The sequence below is a fragment of the Peromyscus leucopus genome, chromosome 9 (assembly GCF_004664715.2).
Source record: "Peromyscus leucopus breed LL Stock chromosome 9, UCI_PerLeu_2.1, whole genome shotgun sequence".
Classification (NCBI taxonomy): Eukaryota; Metazoa; Chordata; class Mammalia; order Rodentia; family Cricetidae; genus Peromyscus; species Peromyscus leucopus.
The window spans coordinates 87,185,086-87,212,781 of NC_051070.1; the positions used below are offsets into that span (position 1 = coordinate 87,185,086).

Here is a 27,696-nt window from a genome sequence, read left to right on the forward strand (position 1 = left end):
AAATTGCTGAGAGCATCTAACTGTATTAAAAATCACTTTTGCTTATCTTAATGGAATGAAAATGATCTACCAGCTCTTATAAACCTCCTTGAACTAAAGGTATCTGTGGCAAAAAAAATAATCCTCAATTGAGCTCTTTTAATGCTCAATTATTACATGATCTATCACATAATACACTGACACCCATTGTTTAAAAAAAGAAAACCTCTTAAATACCCACCAAAATTGATTGAATAATCCTAGATTATGAAGTGGCTCTGAGAGGGTATGTAATGCGAGTTGAGGGGGAGCAGAGAGAGGTAGAGAGACATGATTGATACAAAGTGAACTGGTTTATGGTAACAGAAGAAAGAAGTCAGTTGGATCTGAGTTGTGAACAGTGTACTGGTGACTTACCCAGGGCCCATGTACACACCTTCTTGTTCTTGTGTTCATCCTACTCCTTCTCCCTAACTCTGAGTTATTGCAGCTCTTATTGGACAAGGAATAACTTGACCTACTGTGCCTAAAACTGTATTTGGCTTGAAATGAGTTATCAGAAAATAGTTTGTGATTTAGTTATGGAGCCTTCCGTTTAAAATTATCCCTAGGGAAATTGCCATTTATGCCCTTGATGTAGCAAGGAATATTTTGATAACAAGCAACATATCCCAATGTCAGATTTCCCCCTGGATGAAAAGTGACATACCGCCTTTTAAACAACACTAGATCTCCCCTCTTAGTTGCTTGGCTCCTTTCATTGCGGAGGGTTCTCCTGCCTTTAATTTCTCCCAGTGATGAGGGGGATGAGAGCTTGAAGTTGTCAACACCCTAATTGGGGGTTTCTGGTGCTGTGTTAATACATGCATAGAAGGGAAGGTCTCTAGTTGGGTTGGCTGGGGTCACATTCTAGAACTGTGTTTTTCATATGGAATTGGTAGTTCCAAAATCAAACTTCCCCTATGTTCCATTCCATTCCTATTCTCTGATTAAATCTTTCAATGATCTTCTACATGTTTTCACATCCCAGAAAAATGGAAGATTCTCCAAGACCCTCTGTCTAACTGGAAGATCTTGAATGGAGCCCCTGGGAGTCCTCACTGACTTAAAAATGCAGTATCTAGTAGACTGTCATCAATGTTGACTAGCTATGGCATACTCCTGGTTATCTAATGAAGTGTTAACTTTTGAGTTTGTTCCTGTGGACTTGAGGCAGCACCATCTTCCAAGCAAATGGCTGTGATGGTTGGCTAAAGTAACACACAGGAAGCCTCCAGCACGGGAATCATCAAATGCTGGCTCCCTGAAGTTAGTGAAGAAGCAAGAAAAATTGTATCTTGCTCCTCTGCTCCATTGTATAATTCTAGCCTTTGGTTAGCCAGAATTCTTTAGGGACAAATGTTTCTCCAAAGACACAGAAATTATGTTGTGAAGGCTAAACATGGACTCTGAAGTCGAACAGCCTGGATCTCAAGTTTTTGGAGTTCTTGGAGTCATATAGCTGCCTTCAGCCTCCATAGCTGCTTCTGAAAGCCTGGGAAGACTGGAGAGTCGCCAAGGGATTTGAGATTAAGTCTACGAAGTGCTTTGAACAAGTTGTTCATAATAAGCTCTCCTTAAGTGAAATCATTTAAGAATTATTACTACTTGTAAAGTGTCCTCTCTGTAGTGGTCTCCATTCTTTACTTTTAAAAATAATGATGGGTTTGGCCAGTGTAGCTTCTAAAAGTCAAGGAGGATGGTGGCCAGGTGGGCTGGTCAACTCTCTATATATTAGCAGTGTATCTGCAAAGATGCCCTACAAAATTTTTTCTCTTGTTTTGGCTTAAGCCGACATGCAACAATAGAATACCTAGCCAGCAATTACACCAAGTCTTCCTTTCCTTTCCTGTTTATTATTATTGTTGTTGTTATTTTCCCTCTTGTCCTATTATTTTGTTTCTTTTTCTTGAAATATAATACACACAGAGAGAAAAACTGCAGATGGCTTGTATGTGGCTAACAGAATTAATACAAAAAAACTAAAATGCCTATCTATCTACCACCCACAGCAAGAAACAGAATATTGTCTGCCCCCATCCACCCCAGTCCATGTTACCCTTTCCCCTTTTCACCTTGTTCACAGGGACTGACCTTTTCATGCTTTCCTTTCTAATTTCACTATCTCAGTGAGTATCTGTAAGCACTAGAATATAAAGTTACCTGGTTTCAGATCATAAAATGAAGGCAATCACAAGTTTTGTGTTTGCTTATGTTGTTCTGTTGTTCCATATTCTTACAAACACTTGATACAGTCTGTCTGTAGAAACTTTGATGACTGCAATAAGCATGTCTGGCATTGCATTCTGCTATAAGCTACATTTTGCTGCTGACTAACAATGGACCATTTCATCATTCCTTATCAGGGGTGTGGAGGGTTCAAGTTCCTCTTTTAGTTTGATTTCTTGGCCTTTTCTTGCTGAGATTAAAGAGACTTTGGTACCTTGTTACAATCTTTCCCCATAGCACAATCATGAAGATAATCTCTATATGGTCTTCAAAATCTTCATTGTTGTATACCACACATTCTGAATTAAAATTTACCTGAAACCAATATTTATATATAATGTGAGGTAGGGCATCATTTCATTAATTTTCTACCTGGATATGCAATTTTCCTAGAACCATTTGCTGACAAGACTTTCCTTTTCCCAGAGACATGTGGTATCATTTCCTCATAAATCAGGGGCTCATCTCATCCAGCTTCTTATTTTGTTACATCAATCTACTTAGACTTGTGGCAACACCTTGCTTGCTTAAGTCTTGTGGCCTTGTAATAAATAAGTCCTGATATCTTGTAGACTAAGCCATGGAGTGTTTCTAACTTTTTTTTTAGGCTTTCTGACTACATTTCTACAAAAAGTTTAGGATCAACTTGTCGCTTTTCATCCAAACCAAACCATGGAAATTTTAGTTTGTATCTCACTGAACTTAAAGGCCAATTGAAGGAAAAGAAGTTTTCACAAAACCAGTCATTATTCTCTCTGTTTAGTTAATTCATCTTTAATGTTTCTTAATATTTTATAGTTTTCTGTCTAGAAGATTGCACAACTTTATTGCTAAATACCTGATTTTTGATGTTAATATAAGTGCTAAATTAAAACATTTTCCATTCTAATTGTGAGTAGAGAAATTGAAACCATGTATATTGTTTTTATATTTACAGGTTCTTCTAAATCTATTGGTCAATTTTAATCAATTTTCCATATAGTCTTGGGATTTTGTGAGTATATCATCATATTGCCCACAGATAATGATAGGTTTATTCATCTCTAATTCCTTCTCATTTATTGTGTGCTGGGAATTTGAGCGCATTTCGTAGTACAAATGTCAACGGGGATTATTCTGATGTCATTGACAATTCCAGATTGACAACCTTTCACCATTACTTATAAATTCCCTTTGAGCTTTCCCAGAACTTTGGTATCTATGTAGATGGTATTTTCACCTGTAATTTAATTCACATCTCCTGAGCTGATCCTCTCATTTTTTTCTTTGACTAATCTGAGGGAAGACATTATTTGATAGTTTACCAGGATGCAGAAGTCATACTGATCAATATATATTATCCTTTCCTAACTGTATGAACACATAACCTATGTGGGTCTGTCCTCCATCTATCTGGCATCACTTAGGGCTTTATCTCCTCCCATTAGGCTGAGCATTTTATTTTTGTACTGCTCCTGTTTGGTTCATTTGCAGGGCAAGGCATACAGTAAATGGGCAGCAAAAGAATTTTTCTTTCATTTCCATTCCTGCTCTGGCAGAATATTTGTATCTACTAATTTTTATAGGGTTTTTTTTGTTGTGGTTGCCTTTGAAGATACTTCTTGAATCTAAAAGCTTTCTTATACCTCTGCTGCAATTTTATTATGATAAGTCTTCATATGGATTCCCTTCATTCCCTACTATTGCTTGGATATGTTCTTGGATTTTGGGACTTCACACAGACAGACAGACAGACACACAACACACAACACACACACACACACACACAGAGAGAGAGAGAAAGAGAGAGAGAGAGAAGAGAGAGAGAGAGAAGAGAGAGAGAGAGAGAAGAGAGAGAGAGAGAGAGAGAGAGAGAGAGAGAGAGAGAGAGAGAGAGAGAGAGAGAGAGAGAGAGAGAGAGAGACTCGTTCATCTTAGGCTAGCTTGAAACTAACCATGTACCTAAAGATAACCACGGACTTCTGGTCCTCTTGCCACTACCTCCTGAGTATTAGATTTACAGGGGTGTACCACCATACCTGATTTTATATGGTGCTAGGATCAAAGCCAGCACTGTATGCATGCTAGACATGCACTCTAACTGACTGAGCTACAACCCTAGTACCCACTCTTTTGAAACAGGATCTCCCTATGTTTCACAGATGATCTTGAACACCTACAGTCAAGTGGTTCTCCTATCCCAGTGTCTGGCTTGAACCAGAATACCCAGCCTTTGCCTTACAGTTTGAAAATTTTCTCAGGCATTATCTCTTAAAATATGCTTTCCACTAAAACTCTGGATTTGCATCCTATGGATTTGTAAATAAATATAGATTGGACTTGTTCATTCTATTTTCTCTTCTTTGTCTCTCTACCTCATTGTGGTTTGTACTATTCCCTTCACATGGCCAATGGTTGAGTTCACTAACAATCATGTTTATGAAAATGTGCTACTAAATCTATTCATTATGCTTTTGTATTTTTTTCAATTTTATATTGATTCTATTTGGTACTTTTTCATATCATATAAGAATTTTTATGGGTGTTTTATGAAATGTTATTTCATAAAAATACTCAATTGCTTAAGAAAAATGTAGCTTGAGAGTCACCATTTTGCCTTTCATAAAGAACTTTCATATTCATTATCTTTTTCTACTGAATTTGATTTTATTAAAACTGTTGAATACTTTAACTCACAGATGAAAGTATCACACAGTTGGTTTTAAAGAAGCCACTTGTGGTACTTTGGATGAGAAATGTCCTCCAGAGGCTATTGTACTTGAAGGCTTGCTCCCAGATGGCACTGTTTAGGAAGGTTATGGAGCCTACTGCAATAAGTCACTAGGGTGATAGCCTTGCTCCACTTCCTGGTCTCTTTTTCTGCTTCCTATGTATAAATAAAAACTCCATCAGTTCGCTTCCTGCCCCTGCTTCCTATTGCCATGCATTCCATGACATGATGGACTTTATACCTCTGGAATTATTAGTCAAAATAGACCTTTTCTTGCCTATATGGATGGGTATTTTATCACAGCAACAGCACATCATTACTCCACTCAAAACATGCACCCTGTCCAGAATTATATAAATCCCAATGAGCATCTATACAGTTAGAATGCCATTCTGAAACCATGTGGCTTCAATATCAATCACATTTTTGTTTGTTTGTTTATTTATTTATTTATATTGTACTTTCTATTTCAACCATGGGGCTTCAATGTCAATCACATTTTATTTATTTATTTATTTACTTATATTGTACTTTCTACTTGAATACCCAGAAAATTAAATTCACTTATCCCCCATGGAAAAAAATTGAAACTAGAAAAAAAACTTTGTAACATCTGTGATTTTTAAAATAGATTCCAGCTTTCTGCTAAATTAAACAAAATTAAACTAAAGCATTCTACATTTTCTATCCATAAACAACGTAAACATTTGCTTTAACATCTGTGTCTGATAATTCCAATTTTTATATAAACTATGATTGGTCACTTATTTGTAACAAAATACCATAATATCATAGAGCAGGAGGCTCAACAATGGAAGTCTACTTCCCACAGTTCTGGAGGACAGGCAGTCCAACAGCGAGGCCACCTGTTCTGGAGCTGCTTCTCCTGTCCTGAAGTCAGCCTCTTCATGCTATCTTCTCAAGTGAGCACAGAGAGACAAACCAAAAGTCACAATGTAAGGCCACTAAATCCATTGTGGAGGCCACATTCAGGATGCCATCTTCACTTAATTTCCCACCAAAGAACCACCATCTTATACCATCACATGGTAATTAGGATCTTAGTATATGAATTCAGATGCAGAGGATGACAACTGCTTCCTGGCTTTTTTTTTTTTGGTGTGTTTATGCATGAGTATACAGACACACATGTTAGGTATTCTTTTGGAAACAAATTGTAAAAATAATTTAAGATAATGTGCTGGTGTTATAGTCTTCCAGAAAGATTTTTTTTTTTTTTTTTTTTTTTTTTTGCCAATAAGTTAAAGCACTAGGAATTTGAGATCATTTGAATTTAATTTTTAGGACACAGTCTTTCTCAGATGTACTGATGATTGGGTCAAAGTTAGTATAAGTAATGGGTTAACATCTGGCTCACTCTGACTCTGGGCATTAATACTGCCAGATGTCTAGCATCCTACTCACCTGTAGAGGTTTAGTAAGCACTCGGTCATGCACAAGCTCTAAATCTATCCTTCTCTCCAAGAGCCACGTATACCTTCAGTGGGAAAGCAACCCAAGTGCTGGGCTCACCTCCATGGATTCCCATCTCCTCTTGGTTATGCAAAAGTTTGCTATGTTGGTATCTCTAATATGTCTAGATATTCTGTATAGTTTTTTAGTTCAATATAGGAGGAGGTTTGAATTAGTAACAGAAGCACAAGTTGTTATTTTTCTTTTTCCTGTTTTGTAGTCTGAAAACTTCTCCCTTCTGTGTTTTTAGTATTTAATAACTATTTACAGCAATTTCTCATGACCTAACCACACCAATAATTTGTCACCTTCAGAAGATTAAATAATATGAAAAACAATGACCTACAACAGTGGCATGATGGTTTCATGTCTCATTCTTTTGTTCTCTTCTAAGAGTCCTAGGGAGGTGTGCTGTGCTTCTCTATCAGTATAATTCACAGATGGGCAAATTGAAGAATGAAAGAAGTATCTTTCCAAGTCCAGAGAATAAATTTAGTGTTACTATTTTACTGAAAGTAAAACCCCAAATTGCAGACAACTTGGGTATGATCCTGCAGACCACAGACTTTCATCTTAGAGTGCCTGGGATATTTTGTTCACCTATGATGAAAACAAGAGCGTGGTCTCAGAAAGGGCCAGGGGAAAGCTAGGACATATTTTTATAACTATGATGTTCATTGTATCAGCCATTTTGTTTCAAAGTATCTTCTAGAATGTTCCCTGTAGAGGCCAAGACCAACACATTTGCCCTAGAAGAGGAAATAAGTGTCATTAGGCCTCTTCACTCTTCTTTCTAAAATGCTTGCATGAGGTTTCTGTAGGAGCCCCAAGGTTTGCTTTATGATAACAGTAGTGTGGGACCAAAAGAGCCAGGCCAGGAGCAAAGAAGCAGGGGGAAGCAGAAATTCATCTCCTCAGGTGTTGGATTACATGCAAATGTTCATCTCACTGTCATTGTATCACTACTGTTCTTTTTAGAAAATACATTCTGCCTCATTTTCCTAAGGGTAAAAGCCTTTGGAGGGAGAAGAGAGTGCAACATGTATATTTGGGCTGAGGTTTAAATTTCCTAGTTATACTGTTGAACCATTGAACCACTTCTTTTCTTCATAGTTATGGGGCAGAGGACAATTTCATAGATAAGATACAGTTTGCAATACCTACTATTCATGAACTGAATATACTGAGCTATTTTTGCCTCATTGGAGAAGAGTTAAAACCAGGAGGCACTGCTTTTCCTGGTGAATCCAGCTTGAATAATCCAGGTTGAGCAGCTATGTGATGACTTATGTTCATGCATGCCAAAGTGATGCAGCAATTAATATGGAAGAGGTGGCTGAAGTACACTGTAGTCATTGGAACAGATGAAGCGAAAAAACATTAGCTATTATTATGTGATGAGGTCGAGGATTATTAATGTGAATTTTCATTTCTTCATATTAACCTCCCATGATCTCCAGAAGTTTCTTTCTTTTGCTAAAAAGGACAGAGGTAGGGAAAGACAAAACTCACACACTGTTAGGAGAGAACTGTCAAAGGAGAGAGAAATAAATAAAGGAAAACCTAGTGACTGAAAGGTTTTCTTTGAGGAGGTTTGATAACATAGCAGAGTATGCTGATTAATGCACAGCCGTCCGTTCTGGAGACAGGGATGGGGTGCTAGGTTTTACTATATTTTCATTTTACTAGATGCAAGTAAAAAAGTCTGAAACTCTATTTTTAAAAAATTTGATGTGTGTGTATGTGTATGTGCGCATGCGTGCGTGCGTGCGTGCGCGTGCCTACCCATGGAAACCAGAAGGGGGTGTAGAGCTGGAGTTGTAAGTGTTTGTGAGCTGCTGGGAGCCCAACTCAGATTCTCTGGAAAAGCAGCAAGACATTTTTCCAACCTAAAACAACTTATTTTTTTGATACTAGATCCTATTTTCCTGAAAATAATTTTCTGTTGATTGCTGATGCTGTTATAAAACTCATAAAGATAAAAAAGAACCTGTGACACTAGCCATTTCTATTATAAGTAGAGATACACCCTCTTAGAAAAGTCAGCCCCTTACCTCACCCCTTGCCCTACCCTTCACCCCACTCACCCCCTTTACACCCAGAATATGTAGCCATCAGTAGCCTGTAGAAATATTTTTTACGAAACTATTTGGTCCAAGTAGGATCCAAGCAAAATAATAAACAAAATGAAAGCCTATTTTGAATATTGAGATAGATGGTCTTACAGATGAATGTAACAACTTAAAAAGTGACTATCCTGGTATTCTGCCTAAGTCTTTTAGTGGGACATTATATTGGATTACTCTTGATGATTCTATGTTTTATCCTTCTCAAGTCCTAGGACTTGGTCTATCTTCATGACCTTGCAATTGAAAGCACATTCTAGAAATGTAACAAAAAGAAAAGGGAGAAGAGGGCTGCATGATCCAATAGAAGCACGGACTAGGAAGAAAAAGTAAAAATTCTCTTTTTTTTGCTTCTTTTAAATCACTGACTGTGTCTTTTTCTGGCAGGGTGAAGATGAATAGACTCAAATATGTTCATATTCAAATATTTAATCTTAAGAGAGGCATTGTCTGTTGGGAATATTATTTTGAGATATATTACTTTTTAAATATTGCATTTGTTTAACTCTGTGAAGCTGTGTTACTGTGCCTGTCTACAATACTTGATGGTCTAATGAAGAGCTGAATGACCAATAGTGAGGCAGGAGAAAGGATGGGCAGAGCTGGCAGGCAGGAAGAATTAATAGAAGTAGAAATCTGGAAGAGGAGAGATCTAAGAGCAAGAGAAGAAGGAGGATATCATGGGCCAGCCATCCAGCTATACAACCAGCAATGGAGTAAGAAAAAAAGGTATACAAAAATAAAGAAAGGTAAAAGCTCAGAGGCAAACGACAGATGGGTTAATTTAGATTAAGAAAAGCTGGCAAGAAACAAGCCAAGCCAAGGTTGGGCATTCGTAATTAAAGATAAGCCTCTAAAAAAAAAAAAAAAAAAGCCTCTGTGTGTGATTTATTTAGGAGCTGGGGGGCAGATTCCCAAAGAGACAAAAAGTAAGAAAACAATCAACAACATTTCGGTGCCCAACATGGGGCCATAGAAAACAGAAAAACAACATTTAGGCATACCAATGCATGCTGTATTCCCATGTAGGCCCTGAGAAAGCTGAAAAAAAAAAAAAAAGAAAGAAAGAAAGAAAGAAAAAAGGGAAAAAAAAGGAATATGGCTCCTTTAAGAATTTCTGCCTCCTGGAGAGCCCTTGAGCAGCCAGTAATTAGGTAGGAACAAAAAACTAAGTAAAAATGCCTGCCACCATATAAGCATTGGCATTTGAGAGCTCTAAGGAGGTTGAATGCAGTTCTTGGTCATAGACCACTGACTGGGCGCAAGCCTTAGTGTGGTGGTATTGTGTTTCCCCAAAATATTGTGCACGCTAATAAACTTATCTGGTGTCAGAGACAGAAGAGCCACAATATTAAACATAGAGGATAGGCAGTGGTAGCACACGCCTTTAATCCTAGCATTGCAAAGGCAGAAATCCATGTGTTCAAGGATACAGCCAAGCATGGTGACTCATGCCTTTAATTCCAGAAAGTGAGCCTTTAACCCCAGGGAGTGATGGTAGAAAGCAGAAAGGTATATAAGGCGTGAGGACCAGAAACTAGAAGCATTTGGCTGGTTAAGCTTTTAGGCTTTGAGCAGCACAGTTCAGCTGAGATTCATTCTGGATGAGGACTCAGAAGCTTCCAGTCTGATGAAACAGGATCAGCTGAGGAATTGGTGAGGTGAGGTAGCTGTGGCTTGTTCTGCTTCTCTGATCTTCCAGCATTTACCCAATAATTGGCCTCAGATTTGTTTTTATTAATAAGAACTTTTAAGATTCATGCTATACCTTAGACTGTCAGGATCCAAGAAGGCAGAACCAAGAAAGAGTCATGGAGGATTCAGGTGTAGGTTAGCAGTTTAAAGGTTTGCTCACATGGTTGAAAAGGCTAAAAGATATGCAGTAAAAGAGGTCCAGATGGAAAAATCTCTAAACAGGTTCCAGTGTGTTTTACAATGTGTGTAGACTTAAAAGAAAGAAAAAGGGTATGGACAGTCATAGAAAGAAAGAAATAGTTTTAAAAATAATACAGTCTTTAATGATACAATAAAAGTAATATAGAAGAAAAAAGCCACAGATGAGAAATGCATAGGGACTCTGGATCCTGTATGATATTGTGTTGATTTTGAATTTTTTGAATGCTGACAAGCAAACAATAGCTGCTGAGAGATGTGGATTTGTGAACTGGACTAATTGAACCCACCTAGATACTACAGGAATGCCTTAACTTTAAAAAAGAAATCAAAAAATGTATTTGTCAAATGGAAATCAAAGATGCTTTACAGTTCTGCTCTCACAGGAGATGAGAGTTTGTGGATTCCTTCAGGAATAATATGGATCAGGTTTGATCAGAGGAGATCTCCTAAATCTTGATAGGTGATATCTATCAACAAAGGTTACTGCTGGTCTTTCCAAGACTTGATCATTATTCTCAAATTATTCTCAGGGACCCCTAAAGATGCCTTTGCCCACAGCCAGCAGGAACCAGTTTAGAGAAAACTATGCCCACATTCCCAAGAGTTGGAGGGTGTCAGTGGTTTTTGGTTATTTGGTGAGTTATGGATGTTTGTTATCATTTAGGGGAATATAGAATATTGATACAAATTTAAAGTTAATTTTGTTACACCATATATATTTTTCTACCCTTGTTTAAAGGATTTTGTACATTGATAAAAATTTAAGGCTATTTTTGTTACACCATATTGTATGTATGTTTCTATTTTTTGTTTCAGGTATTGTACCTATGCAGTTCATTTGGAAATATAGGGTGAAGTTCTAGTTTTTGAAAGCTATTATTACAAACTATATAGGATAATCAGGAAACACAGGTTAAACATTTATAACCATCAAATTTGTATATATGTTAGGTATGCTTTTCAGATCATATAGAGATATATTTTAGATAGATAGATGGTCTTCAAACCTTTCAAAGACCTACAGAATATGGCACTGAAAATGTTTTGTTAATTTAGGCCTTTTCACAATAATAAGACATATTTGCTCCTGGTAGTACCAATTTATTTTGAGATGATGGGCGTAGAAGAAACTCTTTATGGAGTTTGCTTTTAATGTAGCAAGGCTAGCCATTTGGGCAAGAAGCTGCTCTTCCCTGGACTGCTTGACAGTATGTTATATAAACTGAACATGCAGGACCCACAGGACAGTGACCACTGAACTTTTCCAAAACAAGGTAAGATGGTCCTTCAGGCTTCCTGCTTCACAGAATAAACTGCCAGACATTCTGAAGGACACAGAAGAAAGTGACTGACAAACTTTGCCAATATAGGTGGGACAGTCTTTCAAATTTCCTGCTTCATTAAAAAGTCTGCCAGATACTGTGGGCCTATAGGCTGAAGATGGATGCCCTGACATTGCAGAGAAACTTTGAGTGACTGTCCAGGCAGTCAGATGACTCTGTTATTTCTAGAGATTTTGGAAGTTGTTTGCAATATACTTTTTGTTAGCTTAAATAATTTTATATCCTTCGGGGGCCTTTGATGGAGTTGAAGACTAGATAGTTATAGTTGCAGTATTCCTTAGATATGATAGAAAAAACAAAGTAGGTATAAAATTTTGGATTTACTAAGATAGGATAGATTATAGAATATTTTCTTTAAATTTACCAGATACAAATGAATTTGAATTCAGTACATTGGAAATGTAATCTTTAGTTGATAATTGTTCTTATTGTATGAAGTCTTACTATGTTAAAGTTAAAACCTTTCATTTTTGTTTAAAAATAAAAGGGGGGAATGTTGGGGAATATTATTTTAAGGTGTGTTACTTTTGTTTATGTTGCATTTGTTTAACTCTGTGAAGCTGTGTTACTGTGCCTGTCTAAAACACCTGATGGTTTAAAAAAGAGTTGAATGGCTAATAGTGAGGCAGGAGAAAGGATAGGTGGGGCTAGCAGGCAGAGAGAATCTATAGAGGAAGAAATCTGGGAGCGGGAGATCTAGGAGTAAGAGAAGGAGGGGCAGTGCATCAGGGGTCGGCCACCCAGCTACAAGCCCCCAAAGAGACAAAAAGTAAGAAAACAATAACAATTGCCTCTTACTCATCATGCTAAAGGAAATCTGTTTTCATATCAATTGGGGGTGATTGAAGGAGAATGGGCAAACAATTTCATTGCTGTTAGTGAGATCCCCTCTCCACAGGGATCCAGACTAAGTCCCTCAAGCTGAAGTTCAAAGCTACCTTTTCCCCCAAAATTCTTTCATGAATCCCTTGAGTCTTTCTCACTGGAAGCTGTTTGTGCAAAGGGCAGACCCTCTCTATGGCTGGTGGGATAAGTTTTAAGGAGCATCATTTGCAGACTAGAGCAAAGAACAAACAGGCAGACTTGTTCCATCTTGTCTGCCTTCACTGTCCATGACAATCAGCAATTGTCCAGCAGCTGAAATTACAGTGGCTTTTAAAAAGCACTGGTGCCAAAATCTCCCTTGACAGTACATCTGTAACTACTAATAATGTTGTTTGGGGCAGACTCAGTTGCTTTGAAATTGCACTGTGCTGTTATAAGTAAATGAGAGGCAACCAATTATCTATAAATAAAGACATACACAGAGAATAATGTAATGAATTACAAATGATCTTGCTGACACAACACAGTGTGGAAACCTGTCCTGCTTTGCCTTCCCATTGAAGTTGGGAGGTGATGTTTCTCTCAGTTCCAGTGGGGAGGAGGAGAAGGCAGCACCATCAATACTGGTATACATGTTGTTGAATTAAAATTCGAGAGGCAGCAAAGCCAAGTGTTAAATATCTACAGAGAGAATCATCATACTCCAGAAAAGAGGCAAGCTTAGGATAAGAGATGCAGATTCACTGTCACATGACAAAGTCCATCCTGGAAATCAGCTTAGTATGCAGGGAGCCAATGCATACATTCATCCAGGTAGAGAGGAGTCCAGTCTCATCAGGGATCTGTCAGGCAGGCATTGAGACAGCTATAGCATCACCCAGCAACCACTGAACTCCTGACTCACTGGCACAGCAAAAGCAGTGTCTGCTTTTCATGATTGCCCAAGAAATTGTGACCTCGTTGTGTTCTAGTTGGACAAAGAGATAAAGAAGGAGGGTAAATCACCACCTACCTGGCAGGGACATATGGGAGGATACTTGAAATTCCTCTATATGAGTAAGCTAATGTTGCCTTGATGACTGCCAGAGGCTGAGCATGCATGTATGGTTTGGGGGAATTTTTAACTGTATGGTCCTAAATAGCTCTTCCCATGCTAAGAGTTTAATCTGAGTTTTTGCATAAAGAAAACGTGGAGTGGGGTTTCTACTTTATAAGACAACTTTATGCACAGGGAGGCTCATTGCCCATAATACTCCTTTGTCCTATAGATACCTGGTGTCTTGGCTGTAGGTGTTTACATTCTCTGAAATTCTGTGAAGGCTAACATAAACTCTTAGCAAGCAGAACGGTCAGAAAATTCCTAGAAGCCAGTCTTCTAGGTGAAGCAACAATTTTGCATAGACCTAATCAGCCTGGGACACAGTAAGGTGTCTTGTATCCAGAAGGCTAAGGAATGAGTCTGGTTTTCTCCCATGGACCTTATCTTCTCCACATTCTGGGACAAGTAGGGGTAGGATCAGCTTACTCTTGAATTCTGATTATCGCTGTTCATTTTCCAAAGGTGGGAATCATATTAAATCTCTCAGAGATTATTTTATTTCAATATTTCCAAATATATCAAGTAGGGAATTGCAGGGTGTCAGTCTAGTGATGAAATTTAAGCCAAAGAGTAACTGGCCTCACTTTCTAGAATATGGAATGGAGCTCAGTCTTGGTAGTTGTAGGTGAGCAACTACAGAGAGCTGGCATTTCGAAAGCACTGCCTCTCTTTTCTATTTATGCTTATACTTCCAATTCAAAACAGTGTTCTCTTTTATACTGAGGCCAAGAAAAATGTACTGCAATGCAAAAAGTGAATCAAGGAAATAAAAAGTAAGCGTACACAAAGATAAAGGAAATTGTGGGGAATTTATAGGACAAGGGAGAGAAGAATGAGGTTAGATGAACCCAAGGTCATATTACTTGGTACATGGTCAGATGGCAGAGAAACAGGAAAGGAGGGAAGCCTAGTAGGAATCAGCACTTGAACCAGCCTGCAAGGGGAGCAAAGTCAATTGTGAAACTGGGGCCCCCTTTGGTAGAGATGGGTGATGGAGAACCAAGGAGTTCAGCAGCAGAGGAGAAAGTCCTTTTTCCAAGGAAACCAGGGAGGCCACTAAGGGCATAAAAAGACTCCCTGAGGGGTGATGTGGGAGCTGGGGGAGGAAATATGAAGTGGCTAGAATGGTGAGGGGTGGAACAACTAAGCCTGATGCCAGTGGGTTGAACTGTGTTGGCATTGTGAATACTGTCACTCCTACACCACGGAGCACAGGAAAGTCAACATGGCTGAGCTTGGGTTTTATAATAGGATTTTTTTATGCCTTCTCAGGAATGATTGATGATTGTCATCCCTCCCAGGTCCCCATCCTATCTCTGGCTCTGCCTCTTGGGAATTTCAAGATTTTGCAGAGTAGCAACAGAACAAGTCTTTCAAGTCATCCTGCCCAAGATGGGTATGTTGCTGACAGTATTATCAGAAAAACCTGGGGAAGCCAAGTTCATCTTCATTTCACATATGCAAAAGATAGTGTCTCAAGCCCAGGTAAATCTAAATGTTGCATTATTAGTCTAGATAACATTATATACAAATTCAATATAAAAATAGAATTTGAAAATACAGAGGCTAGTGTCAAATAACTAAAGACACTAAGCTAAGGACCAGAAGTCTAGAGGGAAGTAAATTTAGTCCCTTTGTATTGCAGGTACTGGTGATGCTCTTGATAAAGTTTAAGAACCCTCTATTTAAGTCCCCCTTCATCACATCATTAGCAGTGGCTACTGTGTTTTTTTTCTAGTCACAGTCTCCACATCAGGCTGCTGAATAGGTCATTTATTTAGTCTGTAACCAGAGTCCATTTAAAAAGGGATGTGTTTTAGTTTATTAAAACAGTGAATAAGCATTGTGCCCAATGGTTTGTATGACTGCCTAGGACAGAGTCTTTCTGACAATACTTGCTAGTTAAATGAATTAGTTTGGAAGACAGGTAAAGTCAGGACTCAGGGCAGAAGCAGGTAAGAATTGAGTTAGAAGTTAACATCTTAATGTATGCAGATGACCCATTTTGAGGTTGATCCTTACATTTCCACAAAGGCCTCCACAAAAGCATAGAGCTTTCTTGTCTCTATACCTGAAAATACCCATTGTATAGGAAGCTCAGAAAAACAAAAATTTCAACCTAAGAAATTATGCCTGAAGATGTGGTATCGTCATTTCAACAGGGCATTCCAAAGTGATACACTAGACTTCTGAAGAGGAATTGAACAGAAAATAGTGTTTGGTCATGCCCACAGGCTGGTGTTCATTATCAATCCTTTCTCTTCAGAAAGAAGAGAAGGTGAACAGTGGGAAAGGTTAAAAATAAAATCTGACCAATAGCTTCCGCTACACTTTTCTGTACTCCTTCAGGCAAAGGAATACAGACTTGATACATGCATGGAGGAGCGAACTGAGCTTTGTCGTGCTTGGCTGCAGTGGCCTGCTTGAACTGAGGAACCAGGGAGGCACAGGGAAGGCAGAGAGCACTGGTGGGTTGGTACATGGCTACCATAATGGCCGAGACCAACATGGCCTACTGAGGACATCAAATATCCTTTGCTTCCCGACCATCCTGTCACTAGTCTTGTAGAATTGCTTGCTCGCATCTGCCTCTGTGACACATCCAAAAATTACATAGAAAGGGAGAAGAAAGGGTAAAAACTGTTCTAGGTGATCTTGATTGCTTCCTGAATTTCCTCTTTTAATTCTTGAATAATCTTCCCTTGCTCATCAAACAAGCTTTCTCAAATTTCCTCTGTCCACAGCCCACACTTCCCTTTAAGTGTATTGTTTCAGCTAATACCTTTCATTGTCCTATCTCTAAATTCTTTCTGTGATGGTGACAGACACTTGGAAACACTTGGAAGGAGGCCTCAGTGTGCTCTTTTTAGTCTGAGACTTCAAGGACTGGCAACAGGACACTAGCGGGACAGCACTCTGGGTCATTAAGTAAATAAAGTATTTTAAAAGAAAGGCAGGGGAGAGAAGGGCCAGTTAATGCATGTGTCTTTGAGCTTCCTTTCATTTAATATCAAAGTAGTATACAGCAGTTTTCTTTTAACCTGCAGGGGATTCTGTCCAAGATCTCCAATATGTGCCCCAAACTAGGGACAGTAGCCAGTATTCTATATACTTTATTCTATACATATGATAAAGGTTAATTTATAAAGTATAGTGAGAGATCAACAATAAAATAAACCAATTATAATAATGTACATTAGTGAGAGTTATGTGAGCAACTCCAAATGCCAGAGAGGTTGGTGGTACCCAGATGGCCCATAAAGGCTAACCATTCTGCTGCTGAGCTCATCAGAGCCAGGAGCCTCCCCAGCTGTCTGTCCTGCTTGCACACTCAGGAGTGTTCTCTGTATTAATAAATTACCCCTATCTCTACCAGTCACCATGGTCCAATTCTTTGTTTCAGGACACAAGAGCCTGGAAATCTCAGCACTTTCTCTCCAGACTCTTTTCCATGCCTACAGGAAGTGGCAAGAGGCAGGTAGTTTATTACACATGGGTCAGGACTCTCTTCACACAGCTTCTACATCTTTGGTCTCCCCTGGGGGAGACATTGGTGCTGTTATTTTTCTGCATCCTTCCCAGCATCATCTTTCTCTTCCTGAAGCTCATTGGGAAATGTGGGTGAAGATGAGGTATTTGATGCTTACCTGGAAGTAGACGCGCAGCGCCTCCGCTTCCGCGGCCATCTCCTCCTCAGATCTCCAAAAGGCTGGGGAGTCCTCTTCCTCTTTGTCATGTTTCTGGAGCTTTGGAGGAAGAAAACAGAATAGGCTCATTAAAGAATCCTTGAGATCTTCTTTAATAATGCTGGGGAAAGGGAGAGACAGAGAATGAAAATAATTTGCAAATTAGAGGCCTGTGGGTGTATCTTAATTACATTAATTGCCCAATTTTGAAAATAAAGAGTTTCACATAAGAACTGACATTTCTTGCTTCTCTAATAAAATAACAAGATTGGGCTACACTGGGGTTGTTGCTGCCTCGTACTTGCCTGATGAGCCTGTGACAGACTGTAAGGCGGGAGGCTGCTGAGGGCGCATCCACCACTCCACACAGCCTCCATCACCCCTTCATTTCCTTTGCCCGCCAGCACCATTATATTATTGCTTTCTTGACTGCAGTCGTCCATTGTCTCCAGCCATTCTCAGGCCTCCTTCTGGCCCGCAGTTTATCTATCACTCTCTCTGGCTTTACCTGTCTTATATGAGCTCCAAGTAGTTGTAAACACCCTGCTAAGAAGACATTCTGAGGCGAGACACTGAAGACCCTTTGGCTATCAGACTTTTGAAAAAAAAGTGGATTCTAAAGAAAGTGAAATTTCCAAGCAGTCCTGTGCTTGGGAAGGGAAAGACTGAGTCTTTGTCAACCAGAAAAGGGACTAGCCAGATTTTACAAATTCTGACCATTTAATAGTTGTACGTTTCCTGGCTTTTCTTTCATGTTTTCTATAAAGCTGCCACTCAGTCACAAAGGAAGTAGAAAGAAACTGAGTCTTTCTTTCTAGGTCTGCCTAAACTGTAAATGAGTTCATTTTCCATTCTCAGTTTGTTTTCTAATTTTTTTTTAAGAAGTAACAGATTTCTGAATCTAAGTGTACCTGCAACAATAGAAACTATGAGAAAACAGCATAGAAAACTAACAACTTACTCAATTCAGTTTCTCCATAGACCATTATCTCTCCATGTAAAATATGTATATAACACATATTCACATATATTTACATATGTAAATATTTAAGAGCAAGTATATGTTTAAGATTAGAGTGGACAACATGTCTATTCTATCAGAGAGCAAGTTTTCAGTCGAGTTTAATCTCTCTCTTTTTTTTTCCTTTTTTTTTTTTGGTTTTTTGAGACAGGGTTTCTCTGTGTAGCTTTGTGCCTTTCCTGGAACTCACTTGGTAGTCCAGGCTGACCTCGAACTCACAAAGATCGGCTTGGCTCTGCCTCCCCAGTGCTGGGATTAAAGGCGTGTGCCACCACCGCCGGCTTAATCTCTCTCTTAATCTCCTTTTGTAATTCAGTTTGTTACCAATCTGCCATTCCTGTGGCTTTATATGTGCCATTATAAGCTGAAAGTGCAACTTGATCACAGGATGCAGTGTAGTGGTTCATGTAAAGGTGACTAGGCAGATGGTTGGATAGCACAGTCGATGATGGCCAGCATGATTTGGAGGGCAGCTTCTCTGCTGCTCATATTTCACACAATCCTTACAGCTTCCTTTAAGGCAAACACTACTTAAATCCATTTACCTTGAAGGGATTGGGGGTGTGTGGATCTCAGGAAATTCATTTACTCACCCAGGTAGATAAGGCCAAGTGCCAGCATTGTTTCCTTTATCTTGGAGAATCCATAATTACTATCCCCATTTCACTGCATAAATACTCACTTTGAACTTGGATACTTTGAAAACAACTTTGGGAGTTCAGCAAAACATGCTGATCAGGTATCAATGGGTAAGGTATAAACAGGACAAGCTGATCACTGGAAACCATGGTAAAATGAAAGAAGAGAATCACTCCACACAGTTGTCCTGTGACCTCCACACACATGCTGTGGCATGCATCTCTAACCCCCACTACACACACACACACACACACACACACACTCACACACACATACCACAATACTAATAAATTAAAAATTTCAACTAAAGTGGTAATATTCATTCTCTTGGGCCCCAAACCCTCAGCATAGTCCAGAGACTCCACTCTGGCAGCCTGCAGCAGGTAGAGACTTCCCTCCATTTATCTCAGCAGCTTTGATGTGGAAGGCAAAATAGTACAGGAAAGATTTCCTTGCTTTCCAGCAGGCCTGAATTTCCACACAGAGGAAGTCTGAGCCTAAATGAGGCTCATTAGCATAGAACTAGGCCACAAATATCTTCATGAGGGTCATGGATCTTCCTTTCAGAATTTGGCTGCCAGCACACTGGTTTTCCATTTTGCCATATAGATTTAATTCTTCTTAGTGGAAGAAAGCACATTAAGAAGTCATTTCCTTGCTGTAGAGGCAGATAGGACGCAGTTGCTACAGGCAAGTCAAATGGAATTGCTGTTCTACCCGAGAACTAATTTTCATTTTGCTACTACCTTTGGGTCTGTTGTAAATCTATCTTGTAACAGTTTGATGGGAAAGACAAGGAGCAATGCAAAAGCCAGAGAACGGGGCCTTCCCACTGTGGCACTGCCGTAGGAAGACACAGAAATCAAGCTTTAAGCAGCCATGTCAACACAGACCATACCAGATGATTCCAAATAATTTAGAGGCTAAGAACATTAATGCTTCCTGGTTATTAGGCACCCTTCTGTTGATGTCATATGCCTTACAGATGGCGGCACTTAGACATTGTTTACGGGAGCTAGGAAACCAATAGAACAAACTAGACATGTTTGCAAAGTTCTGTTGGACATGACTGTTAATAAAACTTTTGAGGTTTCCTCTTAAAGGCTCCAGTTGGAAGTTTGTACTTTTGTTGAAGTCAACTGAACCCTGGATTCCTGTTGTACACACTAGAGAAACTTTAAAAGATACAACTTACACCAAGGATTCTGATTGAATATTTTGAGATTTTGAAAAAGAAAAAAATCCCATAACTATTGAAGGAAAGATCTCTATGTATGTAGATAAGAGCTCTTACATGAACAGAAGTATGGCTATCAACTTGTATCTGTGCCATCAACTTTTCATAGGGTACCAAATTTGTTCAAGTCTCAGATATGAAATGCTATATATATAGTATTTGCATATAACTTTTGTATATCATCTGACATGCTTTCCCACCTGTAAACTGTCTATAAATCCCAATACAACACAAATGCTATGAAAATAGTCATTCTACTTGTGTTCAGTAGAGATGCCATTTCTTTTCTGCTATTTTTGATCAGTGGTTGCTTGAACCCTTAGATGACAACCCACAGACCTAGGGCTCACTGTAGCTCATCCATCTTTAAGCCCATTCCTCAGGTCCTTTCAACTGTATCATCTCTGTCCTTTGCAAACCCCACTGTAGCATGGTTTTCTTTTGTTTAGTGTAAGTCAAACGGGCTGCTGGATGGCAACATTTGTCTGAGCAGCACGATAATGCTAATTAGTTCAGGAGTTTGCAGTCTCTTCAGGAACTGAAAGACTTCCAATCACACAGGAGGGCAAGATTTCTGCTTTAGTAGAGCCATGGTGGAGACTAGGAAATTAAACCTGCAGAAGTTTGTGGAAAAATTCTGAGGTAACCAAAGAACATGGTTGCAGTACTCCATTGCTAGGCTAACAAAGTAGATTTCCACAATCTTAAGCAATAGCTTGCCCAAAAATGCCAGTTTGACTTGAGTGAACCTTAGTTGGGAGTTTCATTTGTAAATGAACTTCCGGAAGACTTTGGGCTGCAAGAAGGGAAAGGCAATGCCTACTTACTATTACAGCCAACAGTCAATCTGTCCCTGCAGTGCCAGGAACCACTACGCTCTCCTGCAGTCAAAGACATCCACACAGGGAAGACAGACATTAAATGGTTGATTTTCAGTGCTGTGGGATTACCAAATGGAAAGAAGCATGGTCCAGGTCACCTTGTTGCAAAGCTTCTAGAGTCACCTAGATTTCACAAAGAAATGGTGTTATAATAATAGTGATGGTAGCCAGGCAGGATGGCACATGCCTTTAATCCCAGCCCTTGGATGGATCTCTGTGAGTTCCAGGCCAGCCAGGGCTACATTGAGAGACCCTGTCTCAAAAAACAAACAACAATGCCGGGCGGTGGTGGCGCACGCCTTTAATCCCAGCACTTGGGAGGCAGAGCCAGGTGGATCTCTGTGAGTTCGAGGCCAGCCTGGGCTACCAAGTGAGTTCCAGGAGAGGCGCAAAGCTACACAGAGAAACCCTGTCTCGAAAAACCAAAAAAAAAAAAAAAAAAAAAAAAAAAAAAAAAAACAAACAACAGAAGAGTGATGGGAGAGAGGGTGTTATCTAAGGAGTATCCAACAAGGGCTCTCCAGGCTGCTAAAGTAGAGTTTATGATTTAACACTAACAAGAACAAATTCCTTCACCTCACTTTCCATCTCTGTAGAATGGAAGCAGGAGAAACTTGTCTGCAGTAGCTGACACAGAAAGGGTGCCCACATTTGCTGTGGCTTCTGGCTGTTTCTACCATTACTGTTAGTGTTAGGTTGTACACTGTCCTTACAAGTGACCATTGACCACCCCAGCAAGTTGCTTTCAAGAATCAAAGAACCTTGCCTACTTCCATGGCTCTCTAGTGGTATCCACATTCTGGCCCTATCTGTTCCCTCAAGGACAGAAAGTTACAGTCAGAACTGAAATCCCTACCAATTAATTCTAATGACACATCATGTCTAAAACAGAACTTAGACCCTTCATTTCTATAACCACACACAGTAATCCCTAGCTTCCAGGTTGCTGCAAGAAGAAGTGAGTCATGAACAGAGACGTACTACAGGAAGCAAATCAGCACCCTAGAATGAAAGCACATGGTGAAGGTCAAAGACAATCCAAATTACCCTTGGAGCACAGTAGCCATGTTTGACATATTAAGAGTAAAACATTCAGTTAATTGTTTGACATAGCAATATTTCATGAATTATCTGGGGCCAGACTTATAAAAAAAATTGTGTGTGTGTGTGTGTGTGTGTGTGTGTGTGTGTGTGTGTGTGTGTGTATGTGTGTGTGTTTGCTTTTTTGTGTACACACAGAAGCCGGGTGGTGAATGCCAGGTCTCTTCCATTATTACTATATTTCCCCAAACTCTCTCACTGAACCTGAAGCTTGCTGATTCACCTAGACTGGTATACCAGACAAGACCCTGGAATCAAGAGTACAGGTGTATGGTGCCATGCCTAGCTTTTCCCTTGGATGCTGGGGACCAAACTCAGATCCTCATGTTTATGCAGCAAACACTTTATTCATAGCCATTTTTCTAGCCCTACATGTTTTTACTTAGTGAAATCCAAATTTAAATGGGCTTCCATATTTGATCTGGTAAGTCACCTTAGGAGACTCTTAGGAAATTGCCACAGAAAGACCTACAGTGGATAACCTGGTTGTCCCAAACCTATTTAGCTATGGACTGTTGTGGGTGGCTGATTGCACAAGCATCAAATTCAAGAATAGCATTATATGTGCTCTATTATATGTGCTCTACATTGCCACTATTATTATTGGATAGAGTCTTGCACAAATCATGAGCACTGTTTTAACTCTATAGTGCATTGATTACAAGACGGATACTTCTTCATATTTTAACATCTCTGAAATCAAAATGTGACCTGTCATGAACAGTGAGTCACAGTTTGATTGTCAGGGTTTTTATTTAGTGCATAGCAGCACTGTGACTGTGTTGGGATTAGATGTACTGGAATTCTCCACCTCTTCTCTCTGCCTTAAGTCCCAGAAGCTAAACATGACTCAGCTTGCTGTGACAGTGCTCAACATCAAGGCTCTCTTTCTTCTGATGCCACAAGAGTTGAAATTCCTCAGATACTTTGTTATTTGAAGGAAGGCCTGTAGCAAAGTTTGCAAAAACTTGAACTGAAGTCTTTATTCCCGTTCAGCATATTGAAGTCTGTGATGGCTCCTCCAAGGGAATTCTGTTTCTATAAAACTTTTGAAAAGAGATTTTTTAAAAATGTATCTGCAGTCATCTCACTTGATCTGCTTGAAATGACTTTCGGAGAAGGAAGTGTTAAGAGGATTTCTGCTAGAAGTGCTGATGTGTATGGATTCTGACACTGCTCCCCTGCACATTGAGTGCGCTATCACACGGTATATGGGGAAATGATGAATTCCCCATGTAATGCTCACGCTGTCTTGGCTATTGATGCTTTTCTAGTTCTCTAATGGAATACAGTAGGAGGAATGATTCACAGTAATTTGAATGTTTTGCAGAATGTGGAACTAACCTGTAGTAAATGTCAAGCTGCCTTCAAAGGGGAGAAAACTAATTTAATGTGTTCCTTAAGAGGCAAGCATCAGAGTAGAAACCTAGTTGCTCTTATAAAAGACTATATTTTGTTGTTATCAGTTTTATAGGACAACATTCAGAAGAAAGAGCTTGAATAAACTATTACCATGGGTGAGTATTTCTGTTTGTGTAGGAGTTATATAAATAAATTATTGAAAGGAAAAGTATTATGTTAAATAGGACAGTAAATCTTTCATTTTTAAATCTTTGATTCTCTTGTTATTGCTCTCAACTAAACTAACTTTACCAAACACATGTTCTTTTCCAGGCTCTGTGCTAGGTTTTATGAGTGATGTCTTGATAAGTGAGCCAAAAATCCTTGTCTTCTGGAGTCTAATTCAACAAGGCAGGCTGATTCATGTTTATATCATGTAATGGGATGGTGGAACTGAAGTGGAAGTTCTACCAAAATGTTCTTAGAAAAGGAGACTAACTCTTGCTAGAGTGAGAGTCTGAGGTTGTCTTTAAACATAACAGAGATTGGGAATGGGTTTAATACCTGGTGTGAGGAAAGGGTTTCATTGTTCTGAGCAATGAAAACATTGTCTATAAGCACGTACTGTCTGAGCCAGTTCTATATCATGTGCACTTGGCTGGCATCACCTGCTAACCACAGCAGGTTTCCTGATGAATCTTAACATGTTCTGAGCAGCTTCCAACCAGAACCTGGCTGTCCCAATAGTTTAAAGATGGGACACACATGCCAGTGACCCAGAAGATGGTCCCCCCTCCAGTGCTACAAATGCAATACTATGAATTACTTTGAATCTGTGGACTAGGGAGTGTGCTCAGTGCTCAAAAGTACACTTTGCTCTTGCAGAGGACCTGGGTTTGATTCCTAGCACCCACATGGTGACTTGCAACTATCTGTAACTACATTCCCAGGGAATTTGACACCCTCTTCTATCCTCTGTGGGTGCCAGGCAAACACATGGTTCACAGACATACAAGCAGGCAAAACATTCATACAAATAAAACAGTAAAATAAATAAATCTAAAACAATGCACATTATCTAGCTTTGAATCCTATTCTTTCAGTTATGTTTTAGGCTTTCTAATCAACCAGGAAAAGGTCTTAATGAGTTTTATATGTCCTGAATGCAGCACCAACATGACTTCTGACACAATGGAAGAAGCCATCCAGAATGTATCTGATACAAAATTGTTTTATTCAGATCATTTTCATCTTATGGCAAATTGTCTGTGGTCTCTTTGAAGGAAAGTTATTAAAGTTGAAAATAAGTTTTGAAAAATGTATTATCAAAAAATAGGTATGGTTAGTTAATGTGGACTTTAGTTTGGGTACAGTAAGTAGACAGTCACAAGAGGAGAATAACTTTCCATAAAGAATATCTGGAGAAAGAATTCTAGAAGGATAAGCCAGGGAGCTGGGATGGTATGGACAGGGAGTGTAGGGGCCTGAGTTCCCTATAACCTAGAACGATAGTTAGCCAGGGGCCTGGCTCTGCCTGTAGATATGCCCTCTGTTCTGACACCTGTCTATAAAGTGCTGGCTTCCCTACAGAGACTGCTCTGAACCAGTGGGAAAATCCTTCTCTTCCTGCCTCAAAGGTGTTCTATTTCTATTCAGTTGCACAGTAGCCAAAGTCTTTCTGGATGCTAGGCAGATTTGCCCATATGAACACTCAATCTGTGCTATCTTAGGGTCCTGATAAATAGCTCTTGTGTCTTGTTTCATTTTGCTTTCTGACATGATCTACTATGTAGTCCTGGTTCATCCCCCTGCCTTGGACTCCTGAGTGATAGGATTACAGGTGAGTGCCTCCAATCTCAGCTCAGCCCTTGCTTTAACCTGAGGCTTTTGTCTATTGTTTTCCTTTCCTTAAAACCACTGAGCTCTTCAAATATCTCTTCATTAAAAAAAGCATTCACTGTCTCCTTTCTTATACTTGTATGAGGAATCTCATAAACCCTCTGGGTGTCTCCATTCATCAGGAAGATTCCAAAGCCAGTTATTTGTCAGATTATAAAGAAATCCAGGTAGTCACCAGAACATTTACCATTTTATTAGTTAACAAAGATTGGACTGAACCAATACTTGCTTGAAATAGTTTTTGTATGTTATGTACTGTCTATGGGGTCAAAATGCTGAAATCAGCTCCTCTATTATTAGTGTCATTCCAATTTGAAGTATAGAGAGTTGTTTAAGAATTTGTAACTGCCCCCCCCTCCATTATTTATCAATGAGAAAAATCATAGCACTTGAAAATAATTATGCCAAACCACTACTATAACAGAGTCCAATTGCTTAACCAATTATACACTAAAGTATCACATTGTCAAACCAATTGCCAAAGCAGCAGATGAGACTTTGTGAGCTTTGGACTAGATTTTATTCAACTAACAGTGAACACTATGGCAATCAAATGTAAACATAAAACCTGTACAATAAAAGTGGGCGTTCTAGGTTGGTCACATGCCATAAACAGACAAACAAACAACTGCCTTCAATGACTTACACTAGACTGTGCAGAAATCATGTTAGAAGTAGTTGAACAAACAGCAAATGTGACTCCTGGTCCTGAGCCGAGCTGATTTAAATTGAAACATGCAGAAAGTCACCTGTTAGGAGAGCAATCACTGTAGCTCTGCAGAAATGCATATATGACAAAAATCCAATGGACCTGCCAGGATGCTTCATGTCTGGCCATCATCATTTCTTATAGCATATTGGGCAGAAAGAAAGCCCAGAGCTTGAGTGGTGAGGGTTGGTGTACAACTTGTTATGCCTGAGAATCATCATCACAGACAGGATGAAGTATGCCTGCCTAATCTTTAGGCCACCCCACTGTTACGTCCTTCTGCTGTGCTGAGTCTCCTTCATTAGGGTCATGACTGACCTCACTTAACAGCTGGCCTCGGTATTCAGATGCATACCGCATTACAGTGAAAGCCTGTCTCCTGGAGTTGGGTCAAGAAATCAATTGGATCCACTAGCAGTTCTTTGCTCTTTAAATAATTATAGGCTCCTGACAATTTTGACTTTAGTCAAAAGCTTCCTGTCTCAGGCTTGTGTTTATGAAGAAATGAACAAACCACTGTAATGTTCCTCTTTGTATCCTCACCACTCACCATTTCGGACACACGGGGCCCTTCTGAAAGCCATCTGCCCAGTGTGTACCGAACCGCTGCTTCATTCCCAACATACTTACTCTTCAACTTCACTGTCCCATTTTCCTCATGAAACCCTCAAGTCAGCTAGGAACATAAATCCCTCAGCTCATGTTGTAGCTACTTTGGAGCAGTAATTGTTTCTATTAATGTTTGCTGGTTCCCACTATACCCCTAGACCCCTTGCTAATCTCTTTGGAGTTTTGATTAGGTCAACATTTTTGTGCACACAGGCTGTACAACAGCATAGAAAACATAAGCACAGTTGCACATAGAGAGCAACTCAAGCTGGGATCAAGAGCCAGCTGGAGCTCCTCCTCATCTGAGGCAAATTGCATCTCAGGGCAGTTCTCAGAAAGTAATCATGGATCATCGACATCTCACCCCAGGCTCCATCTTAGCTGAGCTCTACTGGTTTTCCAGTGGGTAGGAAATTGGTGAAGTGACAGGGACTAGAGATTTCTACCAGTTTGATTTCCTCAGGCCTCCTGCTTCTAAAAACATGCTCACTGAAAAATGAAATGAAACTCTGTCTAAAAGCCGAGTCTGCCATGGCACAACTCCGGAGAAGGAAGCATTTATTTAAAAAGCAATTTCTTTGGCCAGTTATGTTCTATAAGCCTTTCCCCCTGTGTTTCAGATATTGGTGTTTGAACAAGAGTGTTCTCCTTTAATCCTGGAGTGATGTCAACCTTCAGTACTTAGAACAGGGGATGGAAGAGGCAGAGGGCCAATTTCTGCCTCCTTTTGAATCTCCTGAATACTTTGTTTCATATTTGCTATGCCACATATGGCTTATTTTTTCAAAGGCACCTCACAGGGTTTTTAGAAACATACTCTCTAGGCAAGATAACTCTCCCCTAAGAGCACAGAA

The 27,696-nt window shown here is 39.5% G+C and overlaps 1 protein-coding gene across 4 annotated transcripts in view; it reads right to left on the minus strand.

The window, feature by feature from the left end:
- Nucleotides 1-27,696, minus strand: part of Fhit (fragile histidine triad diadenosine triphosphatase) — a 1,516,285-nt gene that overhangs the window by 8,268 nt on the left and 1,480,321 nt on the right. For all 4 annotated transcript variants that reach the window (XM_037208798.1, XM_028880540.2, XM_028880544.2 and 1 more), the window contains one exon: nt 17,367-17,465. In XM_037208798.1, coding sequence (XP_037064693.1) covers nt 17,367-17,465 — 99 coding nt within the window. The remainder of the gene's footprint in view (nt 1-17,366; nt 17,466-27,696) is intronic.